Source organism: Seriola lalandi, unplaced genomic scaffold (genome assembly GCF_002814215.2).
Source record: "Seriola lalandi dorsalis isolate HSWRI2012SDOR001 ecotype SW California unplaced genomic scaffold, Sedor1 jcf7180002054341, whole genome shotgun sequence".
Taxonomy (NCBI): Eukaryota; Metazoa; Chordata; class Actinopteri; order Carangiformes; family Carangidae; genus Seriola; species Seriola lalandi.
The window spans coordinates 70,494-92,840 of NW_019524894.1; the positions used below are offsets into that span (position 1 = coordinate 70,494).

A 22,347-nucleotide genomic window follows, 5' to 3' on the forward strand; every position below is an offset into this window, starting at 1 on the left:
TCTAAGTGCTGACGTGTAAACCAGCCCAGCGGCCATGTTGGAGGTACTCAGCAAAGAAGAGGCCTTCTCTCTTCAGATCCATGATGGTGTAAGATACCGTTGGCATTTTTTAATTTAGCCTTTTACCTTATTTTCTACTCTGCAGAGCGTCGGTCGGTCTGATGATAAAGGTGTGAAAAAAATAAAAATACCAGGGAAAATCCGGCCGAAGTCACTTCGCCCTGCGATGGCATCCCAGGCTGATACCGTAAAGGTCACTGCATGAGCCAACAACAGGATACGGTCATGATAAGCATCCATTCAGAGCTCACGCTGCTGTGATAAGCATCCAATCTGAGTCTGAGAGCTTGTGGCTGCATTCCACAGGCTGATCTGACACTATCATGAGGCCTGATGCCAGCTGGGACACGGAGCTGCGAGGCTATTTTAAGGGTCTGCACAGATAGGACAGAGTTTCGGCATGGCTGAGTCCAACGGAAAGAAATCTGACCGAGCCGCACTTGAAACAAGGAGCTGTGTTCCTTTAACCCTTTCTGATCTGAGCTGAACTATTTAAAGGAGCTATTTGTACGTTTTGCTATTGCTACGTAGCTAACGTTAGCATTAACAGCGGTTTATTTAGCAGTATAAAAGAAACGTTTTGAGTTCAGCTTCTAGCCTCTACCCATCAACAGCTGTCTCCAGAGGTGGAAAGCAACGCTAACGTTAACTCTATTCTTCTACTGAAGTTAGCATGCTAACATGTTAGCTCCAGTCGGTTTCACTGCTTTCTGATACATAATCACTGTAGCCTCCAATCTAAAGATGCTAACGAGCTAGCCCCGGCCCGTCTCGTTGCTTCCTGATAGCGAAGACGTAGCGCAGCTCAGACGACGTATTATAACCTCCACCACCCACCGACAAGAAACCACGTTTGGCAGCAGAGAAAACTCACATGTAGCCCCTTTAAGACCTTCAAGGTTCATCACTAACTAATATAAGATACCTTAATTTAGGAAAAATGATTTTGGAACCTGGCTTCAGAGATTTGCTTCCACTCACACCCAAGAGCATGCTGGGTGATACGACCTGTATTCTGTCCGGCTTCAAGACTCATGTTAGACCATGAAAAACGGGTACAGGTATGTGGACGAGCGACACATGGACTTCAGTAATAACTTCTAATAACTCCCTTCTTTGAGGATCTGTGATTCTTCTTCCAAAAAACCTGTTAAAAGAATGAAAAACGTCCGCTGAGGATCAGCGCTGGAGATGTTGCTCCTCACTTTGTTCCTGTAAGTAGAACCAGGTTTAAAAGATTTGTTTGTCGGCCAAAGATTGATGCAGGACTTTGGAAACACAACCGTCAGATTTATCTCTTTGTTTTTAGTGTAAAAAAAAAAAAAAAAAAAGCCAGTCTTTGAATCTCTGAGAGAATCTCCAGAGGACCAACGCGTCTCCGGAGCCGCGGCGTCGCGAGCGCAGACGCTCTCAGACGCCTGGGTGGCCCCGGCGGGGGGGGGGAGACACAACACGAAACCCTCAACTTGGTGTTTAACTTCGCTTCCTTTAACCTCACCTCTCCCAAACCAAAGCTCCTTCCAGGTAAAAGTAATGGGCGACTCCACATCTGTGGCCCATTCACTGTTTTAATGAGCAGGGGAGCGAGGAGGTGCGGAGAGCTGAGTATGAATGGACAAGCGGCAACTTTTAACTAGCTGCCTCTGCCATTAAGAGCCTGAGGGGCAATTATGTTACCGAACACAGTGACCTCAGCACCACTGCAGCGTGTGACCGTACACAACAGCCGTCACACAGATGCAGTTCTTCATATACATCTCTCCTTTTAATTCTTCCTGTTGCTAACCAGCTGTACATACTCCAGTTGTTGCCATGGATATAGTCGTTGAGCGCGTATACGACGACTTAAAACTTTGTGGTAGGTCTGAGAGGAAATGAAAGGAATTTTTTTATTCACTTTTTTAATGATTCATTTCCTTTTAAAATATTTAAAAACACTATGTTTTTATTTATTCATTAATTTTCTTATAATTTCATTTTTTCACCAACGATCTGACGGCCCACTTGCAGTACCTCCACAGCCCACATGTTGGGAACCACTGAAATATTCCAAACAAATAAACAAGCTTGTTTAACCAGTCAATATTTTTATATATATAGATATATACGTATACATATATACGTATAAAGAGCATAGCTATTGAAATGTAGCTGAAAATTAGCAACAACATCGGAGCGTCTCCTGAAATAACAGCCAGACCTTGGTTGTCATGGTTACAATAATAAACACACGGACTGTACCGACAAAGGCGTGTCAACTTTCTTCACCATGGTTACTATGATAACGGCCTTGGCTTGGTTAGGTTTAGAAAAAGGACTGTGCGATTTGGGTCAGACGATCTTTGTTGTCATGGTTACAACAGCAACAACAACAACAAACGGTTATGGATAAGAGAAACAACATAAACACCCGCTCTCTCTCTTTATACTACGTATACCTGTCATCATCACTACGACCACTAGATGTCGCCTAGCAACAGAATGAACTATGGGTCATAACAACCTGCTGCACAGACGAACTATTGGGATGGTTTTTTGTTTATTTTTACAGGACAGACTCTAAATTAGCGTCTGAATGCTGATGAAGTCTTTCACCACATCTTTCATTCACGTTCATAAAAAACATCATTTATTCTTTTAAAACCAAACTTTGCATTTTTCTGCAACTCAAGAAAACACTGGAAAAAGAGAAGATCAGTAAGAAAGAATTGATCTGAATATACGAGAATAATGAGAAACTGAAATCAGAAACTTTAATGATGGTAAATAAAACTGGAAGGGGGAAACTGTGAGAAGCTGCCGTCCTCGCTCAGGTTATAAATACAGCTCAAGGCGTCGGCCTCTTCAGGTGCGAGCAGCGCCGCGGCCTCGACAGTGTTAACGTGCTTTCAGAGGAGTCGGTCCCTGAACCGTCTCCACCTCCACATTTCTCAGGGTCAAACCTTCGTGCCGATGTTTTGACTGTCAGACTCTCTGAAGCCTCTGGGGTCGTCTGACACAGAGCAGCCGCCCTCTGTTAAATCTGCTGCTGTGAAATCATTAGAGCCCGACCTGCCGGTGGTCCACGGGCCCAGAACCTGACTGTGTGTGTGTGTGTGTGTGTGTGTGTGTGTGTGTGTGTGTGGGAGGCTTTGGTTTGATGCTGTGTGAGTATAAAGTGAGGATCAACGTGGATAAGTGAAGCTTGTTATCGACACGTGACTGATGGTGTCACTCCTGCTTCGTAGTTCAGACAGAATTAAAAGGACAAAATAATGATTTTCATTATCAACTAATCTATTATTTATTCTTTTAATAAACTATTAATCAATCGTTTGATCTTTACGACCTGAAAAACTGGGTTTATATACGGCTGTGTTTATATGCATGTATATTATCTTCACTTGCACAGTGAAGCATTTTACAGAAACAATATACCATGAATGAATTCTGTTTATTTAATTCAGAAGAATATGTTTTGTTGTTGTTGTTTGTTTTGTCAACATGTCTTAATGAAAAATAATATGATGAGTAATAAAAAACAGAAGCGAGTGTCCGTCATGTTTCTTTTCATGTTAGAAGTTCAAATAGTACATTTTTTTAAATGTCTTATTTTTTCTGAATCATGATTAAAAAAATTTTTCAAAAGTTCAAATATGAAACAAAAAGAACTTAAAATATTTAGTGTCGCAACTTGATAAATTGCCAAAATTATCAATTGATCATCAAAAAAATCACCATTTAACTACCCGATTATTTGAGGTATCGTCTTCACTAATTAATTATTTTGGGATAAAAACAGGAAACAGTGAAAGAAACAGTATTTTAGCACCAACAGAGAATAGAGAAACATTCATTTTTACACTTAATTTTCCCAGAACAAACATCAAAACGTTTCCTGTGCGTCGTCATGACAACTCGTCTTTATTTTCTTCCTCTGGTTCCAGCTGCTCACGTGAGTTTTATCACTGTGACGTGAAAATCTGTTTTTAAAGCTTGTAGCCTCAATATGTTTCATGGGCGACGTACACGTATGTAAACACACAGCCAGGCAGTGTATATGATTTATTTAATTTACCATTGGCTTAGTTATTATTGATTAAAAAATGCAGATACTGGATGAAGATCTTTAGACGTCACCTTCGGATTCATCAATGATGAAAATATTGATTAGTTGTAGCTTGAAGTGATAAGTTTGACTTGTTTGTTTTGCTGCTGAAACACGTTTCTCTTCTATTGATGATTTTTAAGTTTCTGATTCTTTATTTTAATTAATATAATATATATATATATATATATATATACACATACAATGTGTGTGTATATATATATATACACATACAAATATAAGACTTCTTCTCCTTTCCTTCTTTGATAACTGCTGCAGCTGTGAACTGTTTATACTTTGAATGAGTTTTATTTTATAACTGACATTATAAAAAGTGTCCAAACCATTTGTCAGATAAACAAGAAAAGGTAAAAAAGGTAGTTACTGGACGTGTTGGCGTTTACGTCCCTTCAGCTCGTCACCGTCACCTCGCCGCTCCACATTCCAGCCGTCCCGCTCTTATCTTTATGGGCTGAGGACGGGCAGAATTACTGCAGTCGGAGGACGGTTTGTGGAGCTCGATGACCAGAGAGAGCAGAGGGAGCAGACGCCGGGCGGAGACGACAATCACTTATCAATGTAGAGATGACAGAGGAGAAGACGGTGTCCGACAGAAGAAAGCAGCAGATCCAGTCGATCAAAGACGCAGAGAGAGTGAGACAGAAAGAGAAGCTGCAGTAAAAGTCAACGGTCTGGTAAAGCTCCTGAACGACAAACAATAAACTTTAACTGGAGTTTCTACTGGAGTCAGCTGACGTCAGTCGGAGCGAGAGACCGAGCAGAAAGCATCTGTTAATATCTGATCATCAGCTGCGATTACAAACAGGTAAACGACACTGCCGAGGCCTCAGAGGATGGAGCTGGTCATGTGATGTGATCATGTGATCCGCCACGTGATGGTTAATGACCAGTAACTTAAACATGTGGTGAAGCAGCAGGTACAAACGGCCACTATTTGTTTGTGTTATAACAGCTTAGAAATGATCATTAATAAACTAGTTATACACCATTCATAAATCCTGGATAAGCCGAGTCTTATTGTGAATCTAAAAAGTTACAGTTACAGAATTTAACAATGAACCAGTGGCTAAAACTTCGATGTGAAACTCCAAAATAATATTGTGTTAGCTGGATGAGATGCGACCTCAGTGTGACCTCACAAGAAGAAAGACACACAACACCTTCAGGTTTCTACTATAGACATGAAACTTAAGGGAGTCGCACAGAATCTCTTAAAGGTTTCTTTAGTTGAGGAAACAAGTTAAGAAATTTGCAGCAGTGAAAGAGATTTTACAGCGGTAAAATTCTACTGTTTCCATGGAGACACCTGTGATCTCATCCTCCCGTTGTTTTGAACTTCACCAGGTGAACTTTAAGGTGCAACGCTTTAACTGAGGTAAAGTGATTCTCTAAGTTTAAGACTAAGATGAGGAGAAAACCTTAAATTAAATATTTAAATGAACATTTTAGAGAAACTTTAAAGAGAAAACTGCAACTGTTTTTAATCCAAAGACACTTTAACTCACTTAAATCTTAACCTGAGGTGTTTTGTCCACCCGGCCTCGGGGTAACGCTGCTCCGCTGTGTCCAGAGCCACAGAGGCCTCCGGAGCGGGGGTTTCTTCTCCCATCATGCACTGGGCCTCTGAGGGACTCCTGGCGTGACCCACACATTTCCCAGAACGAGGAGGAGCCGCCACGACTTCATTCTGCCCGGTGGGTTCAATTAGCCTTAGCGTGACGGCGTCGCCGCACGCCAGAGGTGGATGCGTTCTCTTGTTCTGACAAAACACTTTGGTCTTGAGCGTGCTCGGCGGCGTTTTCCGTGCCGAGCCCGAGGCCTTCGGAGTGGCGGGAATATTTGTTTGGAAATGTGGAGTTGAGGGTAAGCACTCTGAAGAGGAGGGAAGCGGCGACTGTTGAAAAATCTACACGATGACACAAACAATTATGAGGAGAATTCATAACACGGCCAAGATGGCTCCTCGTGACCTATTTTGGATGTTTCCCCTGGCAAAGCAGCGAGGAGAGAGAGGGGGGAGGAGAGGGGGAGGAGAGGGGGAGAGATGACTGGAGTCTATTGGGGTTGAAAGCAAAGTATGAAGAGACTATTACTGCTGCTCAGGTCTTTCAGCACGTCCAGCCAGAGCAGGTCCGGAGGAAGAAAGAGCGAGATCAAAAAGAGGGAAGGTTCTGGTTAAAGGTTCGAGGAAAGCGATGAATTGAAAAGAAAGAATGACGAGAGAGAGAGAGAGAGAGAAAGGTAGAAGAAGAAGTGGAGAAAGTGGTACAGAGAGAGATGGAGAGAGTGGAGGAGGGAGGAGTATTGTATTTCATCTCTGCGTAGTGGACGTCTTAATCAACAGTGTCAGGTTTTCTTTCAGGAGGCCGCATGGTGTTTTTCAGGCTGACAGCCGCGGCAACGTGACGGAGGAGGATGTTCCTCCACCAGCAGCAGAAACATGGAGGATAAATACAGTCACCGTCACCCGAGAGACGTCCTGCGTCAAACACATAAAGCGTCCGTGTGCAGGAGCTCCATTTCCTCCCTTACAAAATAAAATAAAGTCCAAAAGTTACACTCATATTATATTTTTTTTTGTCTCATATTACAGTTTGTGAATGTGAAATCAGCACCAAAAGAAATCACATTATTATAGAGGAATAAAGGAATATTATAGTCACACACAAATACGATAAAGTCTATTGTCCTTTTCTTTTACACTCTTGTATTTCACGTCTGAAACTAAAATCTTTGCAGGTAAGAAAATGAAAATGAAAATATTCATGATGCATTTCTGTCATTTTACTGGTTTGTCATGAATTTTATTCTGTTTTTTCCCCTATGAAGTGCTTTATTTTGAAAGACACAAATAAAAACTGTTGTTAAAGGTTATTATTATGTTGTAATACATCATTAAAAAAATGGTCCAATTCTGCTTTTCAAACTGTTTCTGGAGTAAAAGTCAAAGTTAAAACTACTTACCTTTAAATTACATTTAAATCTGAGTCTCAGCAGCTCATTCAAAAGGAAAATTAATTAAATGAAATGTTGTTTCCTTTAATCTCTAATAGTAGAAACTAAGTTTAAATAATCACGTTTCACTGTCTTTACAATTTACAAATATGTGCTTAATATTTACATTATAGTCACATCACAGTTCCTCGTGGTCTTATAATAACATGAGATAAAAAAACATGTGAGATAATGAAAATGAAAATATTGAAGTATCAAAAGAAACATGAAATTGTATTTATTATAATTTATTTTGTATTTTATCTGACTGTGTCCTTAAAGGCGCCTTTAAATAAAATGTGTAATTATGAAAATCTATAATCCTGTTGAAATATCACAACAACACTGAACGAATGTGAAAGAACACAACAGAGAAAGAGGTAAAAAATAAAAAATAAAAACGTAAACATGTGACAGTGTTAGAGAGAAATAACGCGACAGAAAGTGACGGATGGTTCTTTACGGTTCCTCGTGGAGGTTGAGCTGTAAACACGCAGCACGTGAAGGTGACACCTCCTGATTTATGGCTGTATTTAGATAAGACTCGCTCCTAAATGGTTTCTAAATAGCGTCAAGGTCATGTAATGTAATGGGATAATGTTTTTTGGGCGATGGAGATAAGATGATGTGTTCAGTGTGTGAGGAGCTGTGCGGGGGAATTCGTGCGGGAGATAAAAACCCGCCGCCGCTGCAGAGGTATGACGACAGCAGGCCGCGGGAAAAGAACCAAATAATTCATCAAACCTTTCATTCACACTTCAAATCAAATCGCTGATGATAAATGACTCAATTCAGCCGCTTGGTGCAAAAATAAAAAATAATAAAAGACCAATTACGCGTTTGAGAAAATATGAAAAAAATCTTACAAAACAAGCATCAGGTCGAAGGAAAATATGGGGAAACAATCTCTTATTTCCAGAGTAAATTCATTAATTATCGAGATAAAATGAGAACGTGCCTCTATAGAAGCATATAAAGTTTATTGATACGTAATATATCATCGTTTTTATTATTATCTTTTGTCAATAGCAACAATCTTTAAGAGGTCGGTTTTTCTTTCTCTTTGAAATCGCCATGTGCAACTTAAAAATCTTATATTTCTAAACTTAAATCATACAGAAATGTAATATATGAAATACAGGCCTATGTCACCTATAGCCTATATATCTCTGTGTATCTCGAATTTGCCCTAGGGGGTAAATAAAGTATAAATAAAGTATCTATCTATGAGGGGATATATTATGATCACATATAAAGGCCTAAATCCTCCGGATTTATGAAGATATAAGTTTATAAACTACATGAAATACCCGTAAATGTTGTACGTGTACATACATTAAAACTATATGATTAATTTTTATATGGTATAACATGTTGTAAGCATATATGTTAACAATATATATTTAGGCTTAATTTATATATGTAAGTTAATTAAAACAACTTCTATATGTTTATGTATGTTTTTCTTATTCATTTTAAACATGTCTATCTCAGACTTTTGGATCCTCCTGTGTATAATATCAACATCATATATATATCATCATGTACTGACAGACTCTGAGCTGGATATATATTTATGTAGCATATCTACAATATATAAAACATATATATTTGTATGGGCTAGACACTATGTTAATATATGAAAATAGTTCCAGTTTCTATCAGGTTTTATATATGATTTTTACATGTTTTTTATCTTATATATATATATACATATATTATATTTGTATGGGGTTGCGTTCACGGTCCAGTTCTCCACCTCATCGGCCTCGAGCTGATGAGTAAAACAACATCATTATTCAAACAGCAGCCCCTAATTAAACAGGTATGTCCTAACAGATGGTGCGTAAAGTCCGTGCGTAAAACCTCTCCAAAACTAAGAGAGTACATTCAAACCAGAGGTGTTCTAACCCCCCACCTCCTCCCCAGCCTCCACCCCCCAACCAGTAACCGACTCCAACCAGTCAGATATCTGCTGCTTGAGATTCTGGCACCATGGCGCATGTTAGTATTACAGACCTCTCCAGACTCTCCTCCCATCCTGGGCGCTCTCCTCTATTGGCTGCCTCCTTTCCACGCTCACATCCAAATCATATAAACCTGGGGGCCTCACACCTTCAGCCGGGGTCAAATTTCTCGGACGAATCGGAGCAGCCTCTCCGGGAAACGGATCTTCACGAACCAAACACACAGTGGAGTCCAGCGCGACGCCGAGTCCCGCTCTCTGGATGTATACGGTTTTTCTGCGGCCTTTCTTTCCCCTCCAGAATGAAGACGATGTAAAACTCGGGGTCTGGACTCGTTGGTGAATCCAGGAGGATACAGATTAAAGTCGTGAATGAGTCCCGCTGGCTGCAGATCCCCGAGCAGTGACCGTTTTGGGGCCGCAGCTGAGAGAGACCGAGGGCGCCGGACAACGCGGAAACTGCAGTGTTTGCTCCCCCGCTCGACATGAACCTCATCGGGGGCTACCAGCATCACCACCACCTGATGCACGAACCCTTCCCGTTCGTGCAGCGGTGTCACCAGGACGCGCCCTACTTCCAGAGCTGGGTGGTGAACCACGGCGAGGTGCCCCCGGACTTCCAGATCCAGGCGCCCTACCCGGCCGCGGAGCTCGGGGCGCCCGGAGCGACGCACGACGCCCGGCTTGAGGGGCTGCAGGCGGGGATGGGAAAGAGGAGAGCGTCGGGGCCGAAGAAGGAGCGCCGGAGGACGGAGAGCATCAACACGGCGTTCGCGGAGCTGCGGGAGTGTATCCCCAACGTCCCCGCGGACACCAAACTGTCCAAAATTAAGACTTTACGCCTGGCGACCAGCTACATCGCCTACCTGATGGACGTCCTGGCCAAAGACTCCGGGGAGACGGAGGGCTTCAAGGCCGAGATCAAGAAAATCGAGAACCGGGATCTGAAAAGGAAACGAGATCTGGTGAGTCGGTGTGAAGCCGCGGAGGAGTCCGAGCTGATCCAACAACTGATCCGTTAATTCACATTAATGTCTCAGTGTAAACACACCTGCAGGTTTGGTGCCTGTCTAATTATTATTTTAATTTATTTTAGGTAGAAGTTGTTTTTATTTTTGACTAAATTTAAAAACAGATTTTTTTTTTTAACCACTTAAAAATTAAATTGACTTTCCCTACAAAATATAATTAAATTACATTTTCAGGACTGTGATACAAGAGTTTATGAACAAGCAAATATAATTATATTTTTTGTAATTATGTAGACTATTGTAATGCCATTCATTATGGAGGTTGAATTATTTTAAAATAAACGCTTAAATTAACAAAATAAAACTTCTGGTCCTACCTATGCAAGTCCTCGGTCCGAGTCTGGCCCATATATACCTCCACACCCGGGCAGATTCTGGCCTTTATCCTTTCTGGTATAGTTTTCTGTGTGTGCGCCAGAGTTGGTCCAGATGTGGAAGCAGCATCTGACAGTCATGGTGTATTTTCGGGCCAGATTCGGGCCGTAGAACCGGGGCCGACAATGGCCCGGATTTATTTTTAATATCGTTACAAAAATAGAGGTGTTAAGGAGTTACGTTACATCTTTCGTACGCACTGACGTCACACTCTTTCACTTTAATGTAGCCTATAGTTAAAACAGCTACAAGTGTTTCCAGCAGCTAATCACCATGACAACCACCCCTCACCACTTAAACAGTTATAAATACGTAGTTAACATCCAGGTTTGTGTTTATAACATGTTCATCTCACATCCTGTAAAAAAAAAAAAAAAAGTTAAATTTAGTTTCACACATGTAGCTTTAAATTTAGATTTAGAGTATGAATTATTATTATTATTATATATAATATAATGTATATTATGTAGATTATAATATTATAACTATATTATTATGTCATATGTCTGGAGAAATATTTTCTACTGTAATAAGTGATATTAACATAACATGTAATGTTCAAGAAAATATTGTTAAATGATAAATATCCATATAATATATATTTATATAAGATAAAAAAATACCCAGTACTAATTCCCCCCTCCTCCCCCCACAGACTGACGGGCTGCAGGACTCTTTAGGAGCCGAGAAGAAGGTGAAGGGCCGGACCGGGTGGCCGCAGCAGGTCTGGGCTCTGGAGCTCAACCAGTGACCGCCTCCCTCCTCCTCCTCATCCTCCTCATCCTCCTCATCCTCCTGCTCTTCATCCCTAAAACCGATTCAGAGACTCTGGATCAGATTGTTTTGTTTTTTTTTAAAAAACCACTGACTGACTGAACTTGAACACACCGCTGTGCACGTGCAATGATGCGCAAAAAAAAGGGGGAGAGAATGAAAGGTGAACTCAAACTGCGGACGCAAACACCGCGGTGGACGCTCGTTTTGTTGACCCTCGTTTCTCCCGGTGTGGTTTCTGAAGTCCACTCACAGATCTGACTGTAGGTGTTTGATATTTGTGGTATTTCTGCTTTGTTGATGTTTCCACCCCTCCAGTACTGGAGACCACATGTTGCCATTGTGTCAAAAAACATCTGTCTCCCCCTGAAGAAAACGTGTTGACCTGGTGTGGTGGCTGTTTCCCACTAATCTGATGCCGCTGAAGCAGAAACAGAATAAATGATGATAAACGATGAGTGGAGTAAAAGCAGAGTAGTGGTCTGAGAAAAAACCGCCGATGCAGAAGTTCAAAAACTACCTTTTTTTTTTTAATTTGAACTTTATTTATGGCGCGTAAAACCTGCTGTTTGGCGCTAATTAACACAGCACAACAGATTTCATTACTCATTATAAACCTTACTGCATCTACTGGTGGATTGTTGTGTAATCAGAAACCAGCTCAGTTATCTTAAGTCTTAATTATGTTTCATTAATTTCAACATAAACAGCTGTGGTCTAAATTTATCACCTTCTATTTTAGCTTGTTGGAAGTTGTTTAATTTCCATTTGGCATCGGCCGAAATAAATTATCACGAAATATTGTTGCACAAATCCTCCTATAGGCGAATTATTTTGCAGTTAAAAATTTACAAGTGATAACATTTATATATATATATATATATATATATATATATATATATTACAATTACAGTGGAGCATAAATGATATATACAGGATTTACCCCCCCCCCAAAAAAAGAACAATGAATAAAAATACAAAAAAATGATCTTAATTTTCCAACATTAATTAATTGACCACTCAGTCAGTTAACTAATACCTGATAATGACTAATTTATACCGTAATAACCGGATATGTTCGTTAGGGTTAGGTTACGTTTTTCTCTGACGTCATGCCGTGTCAAAATTGAAAAAATAAAATAAAACAAAATTAAAAAAATGTAAACACTGTATCTGGCGGGAACACAAAGTCCAGTGGAAACACATTTTGAGGGGAGACTGTTTTTTTTTCTTCATCCCACTGAATTTGGCGCAAAAACAGGTAAAACACGTGACGATGATTATGAATCCAGTCAGTCGCAGTCAGATCTCAGATGGAGCCCGGGCTGTGTCAACTCTTGAGGCTGTTGTTGTTGTTGTTGTTGTTGTTGTTGTTGTTGTTTGCTGTTTGCTGTTTGTTGTAGAAAATGACTGAATATACTGAACTGAACTGAATCTACCTCAAATTTAAAAATGTCACTGTCCGTTTAGAGAAGAGGGAAAACAACATTTTGACACCGGATGTTGAGTTGACGCACAAACACGACAACAAAGAAGATTCAAGGTTTATTACTGTGCGACATGTTGATGGCGATGTACATTAGATGTGAAGTTATATATAGTTCCGTAAATAAATGAATTATTTTAAGACACTCGAGCTGTGGTGAAGGCGACATCTTCTTTCTTCTTCTACGTTTTTGTTGGAGCCACTAACTGAACTGACGGAGAAGGAAAACACGAACCTGAGACGTTTCATTATTATTATTATTATTATAATTATATTTGTTTTTATTATTTTTTTGACTCATTTTTATTATATGAATTTATTCTCATAACGGTCTGTATTTTTTTTCTTCGCAATCCGAACTGTTTTTAATATTCGTTATTTTTCACTTATTTTCTTTTAATTTACAACATTTCTAAAGATTTTTAAGGATGAATTTTAATTTAAAACCGATATCAGGAAACCTTTTTTTTTTTTTTTTAAGTCCTGTTCTACTCAGTGGCTTGTTGTCATTTATTATTCATAAATGACCAGAAACTCAGAAAAAACTAACAGCTTATCATCATATTTGCACTTTTTTTGTTTAGTTTGTTTTTTATTTCCTATTGATACAGCTATAAAAATGTATTTCTAATCCTCCTGTGCTGATTTGTAGTGTAAACATTTTATTAAGGGTGGGTGGAAATTAAATAACAGAACTGTTCTGTAAAATATAAAAAAAGAGATTTGCTTCCAAAAATAATGTTTCACCCCCTGTGATAAAAAAGAAGAAAATCTATTCTTACAAAATGTTTGACTTCACCTTCTGTTGATCCTGTTTCCTGTGAAGGTCTCCAGGTGTTTGAAAGTCCAGAGTCCAGGCTGCCTTCATTTAACAGGAGGATCCACAGTGACACCTAGTGGCCGAAGTCTGTTACTGAAACAACAGCATGAAGAAACTGATGACAAGTTCTTTTCAGCCTTGATTCTAAAAGATTTAACACATTATTTCCACATTTATTCTGTATATGAACTAAAGGATTAAGGGCCACATGTGACAATTATACATTAATACATAATAATAAACAATAATATAATGCTGATAAATAAAATGTGGCCCCAACTCTCTGCTGTAGTTCAGACATACATACCTGTGTAAAAAGACAAAGGAGAGACTGTTGCTTCTGCCTGTACAATACATTTATTATTATTATTATAATTATTATTAGGAGCAATAAGCAGCCATATTTAAATATGTTCTTTTCTAATACAATAATTAGGTTAATGTGGCATGGCCTATGTGTTAATAAAGTTGGATGTTATCTACATGACACTAACGAACCTACAAGCAAAACTGAAAATACAACAGACGCTAAAATGATAACCTTGTCGAAAGGAGACAAACTCAGTGTGGTGGACAGACTTAAATATGATGCAGAAGATGGTGAGATAAAAAAAAAGAAAAGAAAACAACTCCATGTAGTCACAACCATTAAAAACAGAAAAAAGGAAAAACAGAGTTGGAGTTGGAGAGAGGAGGAGGGGTTTTACCTGGAGGTGTCAGCAGTACAATGAGTTTAAATCAACTTTTGGATGCTTCATGTTACATGTTAACGGGTCACTGATAGTTTCTCATCACGCCGTTTGGCTCGATATTAATGACATTTTTAAAAGTTTCTCTCCTCCACGTCACTGAGAATCTGTGTGAAGACGAAGCCTCACAAACTTACCAATTAATCAATGACAGATCGATTACAGATCGATTACAAATCAAGAAAATAAATCATCAGTAGTTTTGACGAACTTTTGGTGCCGAATTAGATTCACATTAGACTTTTTTTACGACAAACATAATCAATTGTGCATAAAACTGTGCGACTTCACAGACATGGAAGTAAGGCGTCTGGAAGTTACGACAAACTCTTGTTTTAATTTGATTAATTATTCGGGGGGAAAAAAAAACAAAAGAACTTCTCAATCCAGCTTCTTGAAATACATCCACGCTATGATGAGAATCAAATCAAGAGTTGAACTTTTACCATAAACACTGCTCTTAAATATTAAAATGGCGCTTATAATTACTCTTTACACCCCTGTCACTCACACGCACGCACGCGCACACACACACGTTTGATTTCAGGTGGGAAAAAAAGGACGAAGAAAAATAAAAACAAAATCATAAGCAAATAACTTTATACAACTTGTAAATTAAGGCTCAACTAAAGAGGAAGGAAAGAAACTTGTATGTTTAAAAGAAAAAAGAAGAAGTAGCTCCCGACACCTGCGATGCACAGAGAAATGAATCAGCATGACAGTGTTCATACGCAAGGAAAAGACTCACTACAATCGGTCTTTGAACGCATCACATCCAGCTGGAAAAGGGCGACGTACAGATTGAGGATTGATTCGTTTTAGACATTATTGAGAAAGAAGGTTTTTCTAAGTGAATTTTGCGCCTTCAGCAGCTGGATGTGGCGTCAGTGAAGGTGCCACCTCTTTCCTACAAATTCATTCATTCACAATAATAATAATAAAAACAAAATCCCACTCAGTATCATTCAGTTCCTACACGCTTCTGTTTGGCACAAGCATTCCTCACGGGCGGCGGATGTGTTAACAGTCAACTCGGCAAAGGAAAAAAACAAACAAAAAAAAAACTAAATTTACCAAAATGTGTTTTGCTTTTTACTCTTAAGGCAGCTATATCGTACATTGCATTCAACCAGGTTACTTGAGATCGGACGCGGTTTCTTTTGTACATATCGACAAGTTACATTACAGCATGACGACGTAAAAACCCTGCGGAGTGAGTCCTGGTCCTGGACAGTCTTTTTAGGGACCCGGGCGAAAAAGAGGAGGATCGACCGTCGCGACGACATGTGCTCAGACTGTATTCGTGTGAAGCGGAGGCGGGGGAGGGCAGAGACGAACTCATCCCTTCCTGGATTCTCCTCCAGTTTTTCTGTGAAACGTCCTTTGAGGACAGCGAGAGTTCAGGTTCTGGTCTGACGGAGGAGTGGGACGGTGGCAGGGCTGCAGGAGGAGCTGGTTCTGGTGGGTGGAGCTGTTGTTAGTGGTGTCCAGCTTGTTGTTGCCGTTTGTCACTGTAGGTTCTGCTGTGGCTACTGCTGCAGTTGTTGTTGTTGTTGTTGTTGTTGCTGTTGAAGCTTAGTCCAGCGGTTTGCCGCCGTCCCCTTTCTGGTCCAAGCGGCTCTTGCTGCTCTTCACCATGTAAATAAAGTAGGTCAGAGTCTCCTTCTCGTTCACCGGGATGTTCCTGAAGTGACGACTCACCGTCTGCGGAGGAGGAGACAGTGACGGTTAAACAAATCTGTCTGGAGACCAGTTTCAGAATAATGATCCATCTTAGAAGTTAAACATCAGTTAGTTCTGACTAAGTCATTTGAGTATAACAGCACTGGGATTTTAACTACATGTATCATTCTCTTTAACCGTTAATTAGCGTTACGTTAACGGTCATTATCTATGATAGAAACTTCAGCACACACCTGAGGTAACCAAGGTAGCAAGCTAGTGTGCACTGTGCAGCTCAGGAACATGCATCTTATTTAACTAATATTGCACTCGCAGAACTGTGACTGCGGCCTCGTACCTACGCCCGAAACACAGCCGTGCTGATATTCAGTACAACATCACTCCCAATATTACACTCTTGAGTATTATTGCTTAATTAAAGCTCCATATTTTACACTTCCTGTGTTCTATATTCAAGTATTGAAGATATATTTGTGGTTTTTAGAACCAAAAACCAAGATCAATATCTGCCGAGCTGCAGTGACAGTGATGTTAACATGATCTTGTGTCATCTGCAGCCATTAAACCACCAACAGAAACTGCCATATGACTTAGAAACAACCTTTCCATATCTGTGATGGTGGATTTTCTTCTTTAACTTCAATCAGTTTTTAAAAAGCAGGTAACAGCTGAGAAATGGTAGAATCTGTGAAGACAGTAACTACTGGATACTGGATCCAGTAGGAAACAGTTAATGTGGCTTTAACTGGAGCTTGAATAATGGCTGTTTGGATTTTATAAAGTAGCATCAGGCAGAAGAAAACAAACATCCTGTGTGCAGCCTCTCTCTCTCAGCAGCCACTGGTCCTCCTGAACGGGGGCCGAGCCCGGGGGCCGAGCCCGGGGGCCGCAGCTGCAGCTGGTTGTGGGGCTGTTGACTGGCATTTTATTAATGATGTGGGAGGCTCATTAATAGCAGGGTCTGAACCTGAGTAAAAGCCTGGGGAAACATTCAACTTACAGCCCCAGTTTCATTCATTCCTTAACTCTACAGCCTGGTCACATCAAACCCCCACCACCCCCACCCCCCTCCACCACAGGCAGACTGAGAGCGCTACATACGGGAGGGATTTGTGAGGACGAGGGCCGAGCCAGCTGCACGAAGTCCACCTGTCGATTTGGCAAATTAAGTCTAACAACCTCTGTATGACCAATTACTGCGAGCGAGGACCCGCGACACTGCGTTTGTCACAGTAAATGAGTAACATGGAGGCGAGGGGTCGAGAAGACGGATGCAGGGAACACCTAACGAAGGCAGCTCAGGGGCCTTTAATGAACTACTGGTCTAATTATTCCACAAAGGGTTCAGAGAAAAACCAGTTTCCTCCCAGGACGCTGCTGAGGTTTCTGCTTCTCTGTCAAGTTTTTAAACCGACGGTAGAAAAGTAAATGTTTTAGTACCAACATAATATCATGATTAAAAAAACATTAAAAATATGTACTGTTCAAGAAACAGTCTCTTCTTCTGTTCCTCAATAATGGCCCGAAGTGCTTTTGCCGAACATTATGATGTCACAGTGAACTTTGACCTTTATCATCACTTATCATATTAATTCTTGAGTTGTGGCCAAAAACGTGTCTTTGAGGTCACAGTGAACTTTGACCTTTGACCACTAAAATAATGTTAACCATAATAATTGTTGAACAAAATTAAGTAATATTCATTCATATTAATTGATGATTTTGTTCAAGGCAAACCAAAAAGTAAAATGAAAGTAAAGTAAGAACTGGAGGTGGAACTGTGATTCATTTTTTTTTAATCACAGATTAATCTGGTGATTATTTTTCAGGGTTTCAACAAGTTAAATTTAAGACTTTTTAAGACCTTTATGGATGAAGTTTAACAATCTGCTCAGTGATTTATGATTATTTAAATTTCACTATTGAATCAAATGGTAAACAAAGTTTGTCTCCATGTTCTGTCTCTCTTGTTCCCTTGTGTTTTTTTTTCTTCAGAATAAGTTGCTTTTAATGTCAATAAACTCAGATAAATGAAGCTCATGTTGCAGCCGCCTGATTTTGTGTTCGACCAATCGGTGACATTCAGAAAACCCAGCCCTGACAGTTCCTGGGCCATTAGAGGGCAGCACCCTCAGAGCGGGAACTTTCAGGACCAACGTAGACCCCGTTCCCTCTGGTCAACATGTCAACACACAGGTTAAGGTTCCTGAGTTCCTGAAACAGTTCCTACTGTGGAAACAGACGTGGTTTCATGGTCCACACTGAACAGAACAAACGGTGTGTCGCCCATTAGTCAGCAGGTAGATACGGTGAGTCGGTCAGCGTGCTCTTACCTCTGCCAGCTGGGCCTTGTTGAGGCCTGGTCTGGTCTGCAGCTTGTAGTGTCGCTTGTAGCGTCTCAACGTGTTCACCTGCAGCTGGAAAAGGTCGACCTGAGGACACAACACGAGCAGGGATGTAGTGAGACATTCGGTCCAGAGAGAGGATCGTTTTTTTTAACTCCGACACATCTCAGTGATTTACTGGAGGCTCGCAGCTACTTCTGCCTCTTTTCCAGCTTTTAACGAGGATGAAAATTTAATGATCTCTGTGGAGAAATTGGGTCATTGCAACAGTAAACACCGGAAACCCCACAAGGAGAGCTAAATACAGACGTGCTGGATATGAATTTCTTTAAAAGAGAAATGGTGGTTATGTAAGAATATTCTTATTTCACCATGAGCCGGTGTTTTTAAGCTTTCCTCTCTCTGTCAATGTGTTTTTACTCTTTCTACACTCAGGTGTGACTCCGTCCCTGTTGAACGTTGTGAGTTGACACTTTAGTCCACGTTACCTCGGGCACCTCCACATCATGATCCGGGGATTCCCCTCCGTCATCGCTGGTCTTCCTCTTCCTCTTGTTGCGGACGCTCTGGATGAAGTTCTTGTGAAAATCACAGATGTAGAGGTGTCGCACCTGTAAGGATGTTAATGAGCAGTGAAGGATTAAGTCTACTACGTACATATATCACAACTCAAAACACATCTGTTTAAAACTGCCTTTTCCATCTGATGCCAATTGCTCTGTCACTTTTGTATTGTTTTTATTTATTTATTTATTTATAACTGTGTACGGTGTCCTTGAGTGCCAAGAAAGGCACCTTTAAATAAAATGTATTATTATTATTATTATTATTATATACCTCTGTCTCACAGGATCACAGCAAAACACAAGTCAGACTGAGCTGGATATCAAATTTAACAAGTTTCCATCCTAGTGCCACGAGAAAACTTGAAGGAATAAAGTTTTTCAGTAATGTTCAAATTAAAACCTAAAATCAAAGCAGTAGCAGAGTTTAATGTCATCTTAGAACAACTAACCGTTTCAATAACTTCATTACTTTTTATACGTTTTGTTTGCAACTCAAAATGTATTGAGGTATGATGCCCGGCCCCGACAACACGTTGTTCCTGAAGTCAATAACTGAAAAACACCTGCAGCCTGCTGCCACTGCTGAAACCCTCAAATACAAAGAGGCTTACCTCGTTAAGACATCCTTGAATTCACTGATGACTCTGCTGCGTGTTAGGAGGCCCAGGAATATATTCCTGCATGTGGCTTCAGGTTTGTTATCGTATTTTACTGTTATATTATTTTAGGGCTGCACCATATGCAAAAGAAATAATAAAAATATTATTGTTATTTCAGTTGGAATCATGTTTTTACTGAAAAAAATTTATAAAATGATGATGTGATTTTTGTTGGTCTGTTCCAAATAAACATGATGGAGAACATGATTTTATAAAAGCTTATGGTGATAACAACGCACAACAATGTTGTGACACAGCTTGCCTTTATCAGAAAACTACAGCTGCTACTATTTGGATATTGCCCTAAGCCATATTGCAATTTAGATTATATTTTGTTTAATTGTGCATCCCTACTTTTTTGTTTTTAATACTGTTCTGAATGTGTATTATTGAGATGATCTTTACTCCACAATTTTCACAACCATGATTTGAGACTTTTTTCTGTTTTACACCACTGTAAACTAATCAGTTTGAGATTTGAACTGTTGTTCTCACAAAACAAGACACTTGAAACGTCACTCTGGGCTCTGAGAAACTGTCTAACTCCTAATTATAGACAAAATGATTAACTGAGACAATAATCAGCAAATTAATCATTGGTTGTAGCCCTAAAATATTGCATCAGTGGTGCTTATTTCCTAATAATTTAAATACAGAAAAGCTCTCTAATTAACTGCCACAAAGGGAAGACAGGGACTTTAGGCTGCTAAAGGTCTGAGGCCTTGAGACACCTGCCTGGTGGGTGAATCACCTTTCGATACCTGTCAGTTTCTCTCCCTGACACTGGAAGTGAGCCACTGTACAATACAATCAACTTTGCCGTTGATAGCAAACCAGTGAGACTAATTAAAAAACCTATGCAAAAGTAACCACGAAAAATAAAACTCTAGGGCAGAGTTGAATAAAACTGTCTGCTACTTCGACAATATTTAACTGGTAGTTCGGTGTACTTTGAAAAAAAGAGGCCGGTTGTTGTAACCGGGCAGGAGGAAGCTTCCCTGGCAACAGCCATTTTGGAGGAAACTGTTGCACTGCAAGAAAGTTGATGCGGGCAGGATCCTGCTGTCCCGCACGTCGTCCAGGTAGCTCAGCTAGCACAGCTAACGCTAGCTTGACATTTAAACCGAGTGAGAACAGATTTAACTACAGACAACGCGGACATTCCCCGCTACGGTAACGCTAGCAACTAGGGGGACGCTATGAATGTGTCCTTTTTGTTTACTCACGTAAACTAACCTGCTAACTAGCTTTAGCTGACAGCTGAAGAGTCTGAGCAGTTTCCCCGGCAGCTAGTCAACTTCCAGACATCATCTCGCACTAACAATCACTGATTTAAGCTTCACAACAGAACTGAAGCTGTATTATAGTTTCACTTACACTCTTGTCAATGTCCAGTTTCAGTTTCTTCTGCGATATGCTCTTCTGGATCCTCTTGCTGAAGGAGGCGTTTCCAGCTGACCGGCCGCAGCGCTCCCCGTCCTCGATCAGACAGCAGCTCTGTCCATAAAACGGCGGAGCAGGCGGTCCATCGTGGCTGTCTTCCTCTGTGCTGAATCCATTCATTCTGTACGGTTGTAATGCTCTTCGTGCTATAGCCCAGGAGAAATCACTAAAAAGCCAGCGTTAGGTTGGCGACCAAGTCTCTTGTTCACGCGTTGCCCCCTTTGTGAAAGACAATCCGGTAGCGTTAGCTAGCTAACTAGCTAGGCTAAGTGGTTCGATTCGCTAGCTAACAACTCCTGGTGTTTTACCCTGACTCCGGCGACTTATTTCGAAAAACGACAGCCTCTGGTTAAATACATATTCCCGCCGATGTCGGTTAGATTCACACTAAAAAAAACAGCTGCTGCTAACGTTAGCTAGCCTCGGTGCTAGCAGGACCGCAAGGTGGCTCAGCTGCCGCTAACGGACAAATTCCTCTGGTGAGACCGCAGCTGTTTGTCCCTGTAACAACCCGCTGCTTTTTGATACGATTCAAATATGACAGCAGTCTCACGCGACTCTAAGATAAAAGGCGTCAACCGGCGGCAACAGATGAAACAACTTTGAAGAAATCACGCATTTAACAGCCTGCACCGCAACAATCGCGGCACTCTTTGAGAACAGCTCGTACAATGGGACATGCTTCGTCTCTGTGGCGGAAGTTCTCATCCCGAGCCAGGATTGGCCAATTTTGCATAGGGGCGGGCTTAGCGTGCAAACCTTGCTTTTCCATTGGCTGTAAGAAACATCGATATTCAAGCGGCTTCTTCCTGTATCACTCGGCGTCATATGTTTTCTACAATGAATAGGAGTTAAAGGTGGCGTCGCAGCCAGTTGAAGTAGCTTGTTACTGCCCAGCAGAGACTTGGCGACCTTTATACAGAATAAGTTAGAAAGAACTAAAGCAGCTCGACTACCTGTTAAATTGATTTAAATACACGTGGATGAAGTTTTCAGATAGACCAACTGTAGTCAGATTAAGGACGAAAGGAACTGACAAACCTATTAATTAAAAAACGTATTTAAACTTATTTCCTGAATCTTGACGTATGCAAATAGAAACTACCAAGTAGTATTTATGGTTGCTTCATGTCCTTTAACTTTCGAGATGATACAACACTTTCTTCCCTTGTAAAGATCAGACCAAGATCCTAGAAAACAACCAGTAACGAATATCATCAACAGTCATAAAACAACTGATGAGTTGACTCAGTGTTTTCATTTAGAAAATACAGCAGTTACAGCCTAA

At 40.5% G+C, this 22,347-nt stretch overlaps 2 protein-coding genes across 3 annotated transcripts; one reads left to right on the top strand and one right to left on the bottom strand.

Moving 5' to 3' along the window:
* The first annotated feature begins 9,220 nt into the window (after positions 1 to 9,220).
* On the top strand, positions 9,221 to 13,922 carry LOC111656028 (heart- and neural crest derivatives-expressed protein 1). 2 transcript variants are annotated; one of them, XR_015437330.1, is made up of 3 exons: positions 9,221 to 10,093; positions 11,190 to 11,571; positions 13,621 to 13,922. XR_015437330.1 is itself a non-coding variant. In XM_023407619.2 (2 exons), the coding sequence occupies exons 1-2, from the start codon at positions 9,614 to 9,616 to the stop codon at positions 11,283 to 11,285; spliced, it is 576 nt and encodes a 191-aa protein (XP_023263387.1). In that variant the 5' UTR covers positions 9,221 to 9,613; the 3' UTR covers positions 11,286 to 12,944. The 2 variants fall into 2 exon arrangements, 1 of the variants encoding a protein (XP_023263387.1); XM_023407619.2 differs by lacking the exon at positions 13,621 to 13,922 and having other exon boundaries at positions 11,190 to 12,944.
* Positions 13,923 to 13,952: 30 nt separating this feature from the next.
* sap30l (sap30-like) lies at positions 13,953 to 21,742 on the bottom strand. Its single transcript, XM_023407620.2, has 4 exons — positions 20,994 to 21,742; positions 18,880 to 19,002; positions 18,380 to 18,478; positions 13,953 to 16,067 (listed from the first exon to the last, which is right to left on the bottom strand). The coding sequence occupies exons 1-4, from the start codon at positions 21,177 to 21,179 to the stop codon at positions 15,939 to 15,941; spliced, it is 537 nt and encodes a 178-aa protein (XP_023263388.1). The 5' UTR covers positions 21,180 to 21,742; the 3' UTR covers positions 13,953 to 15,938.
* Between the last annotated feature and the right edge of the window lie 605 nt (positions 21,743 to 22,347).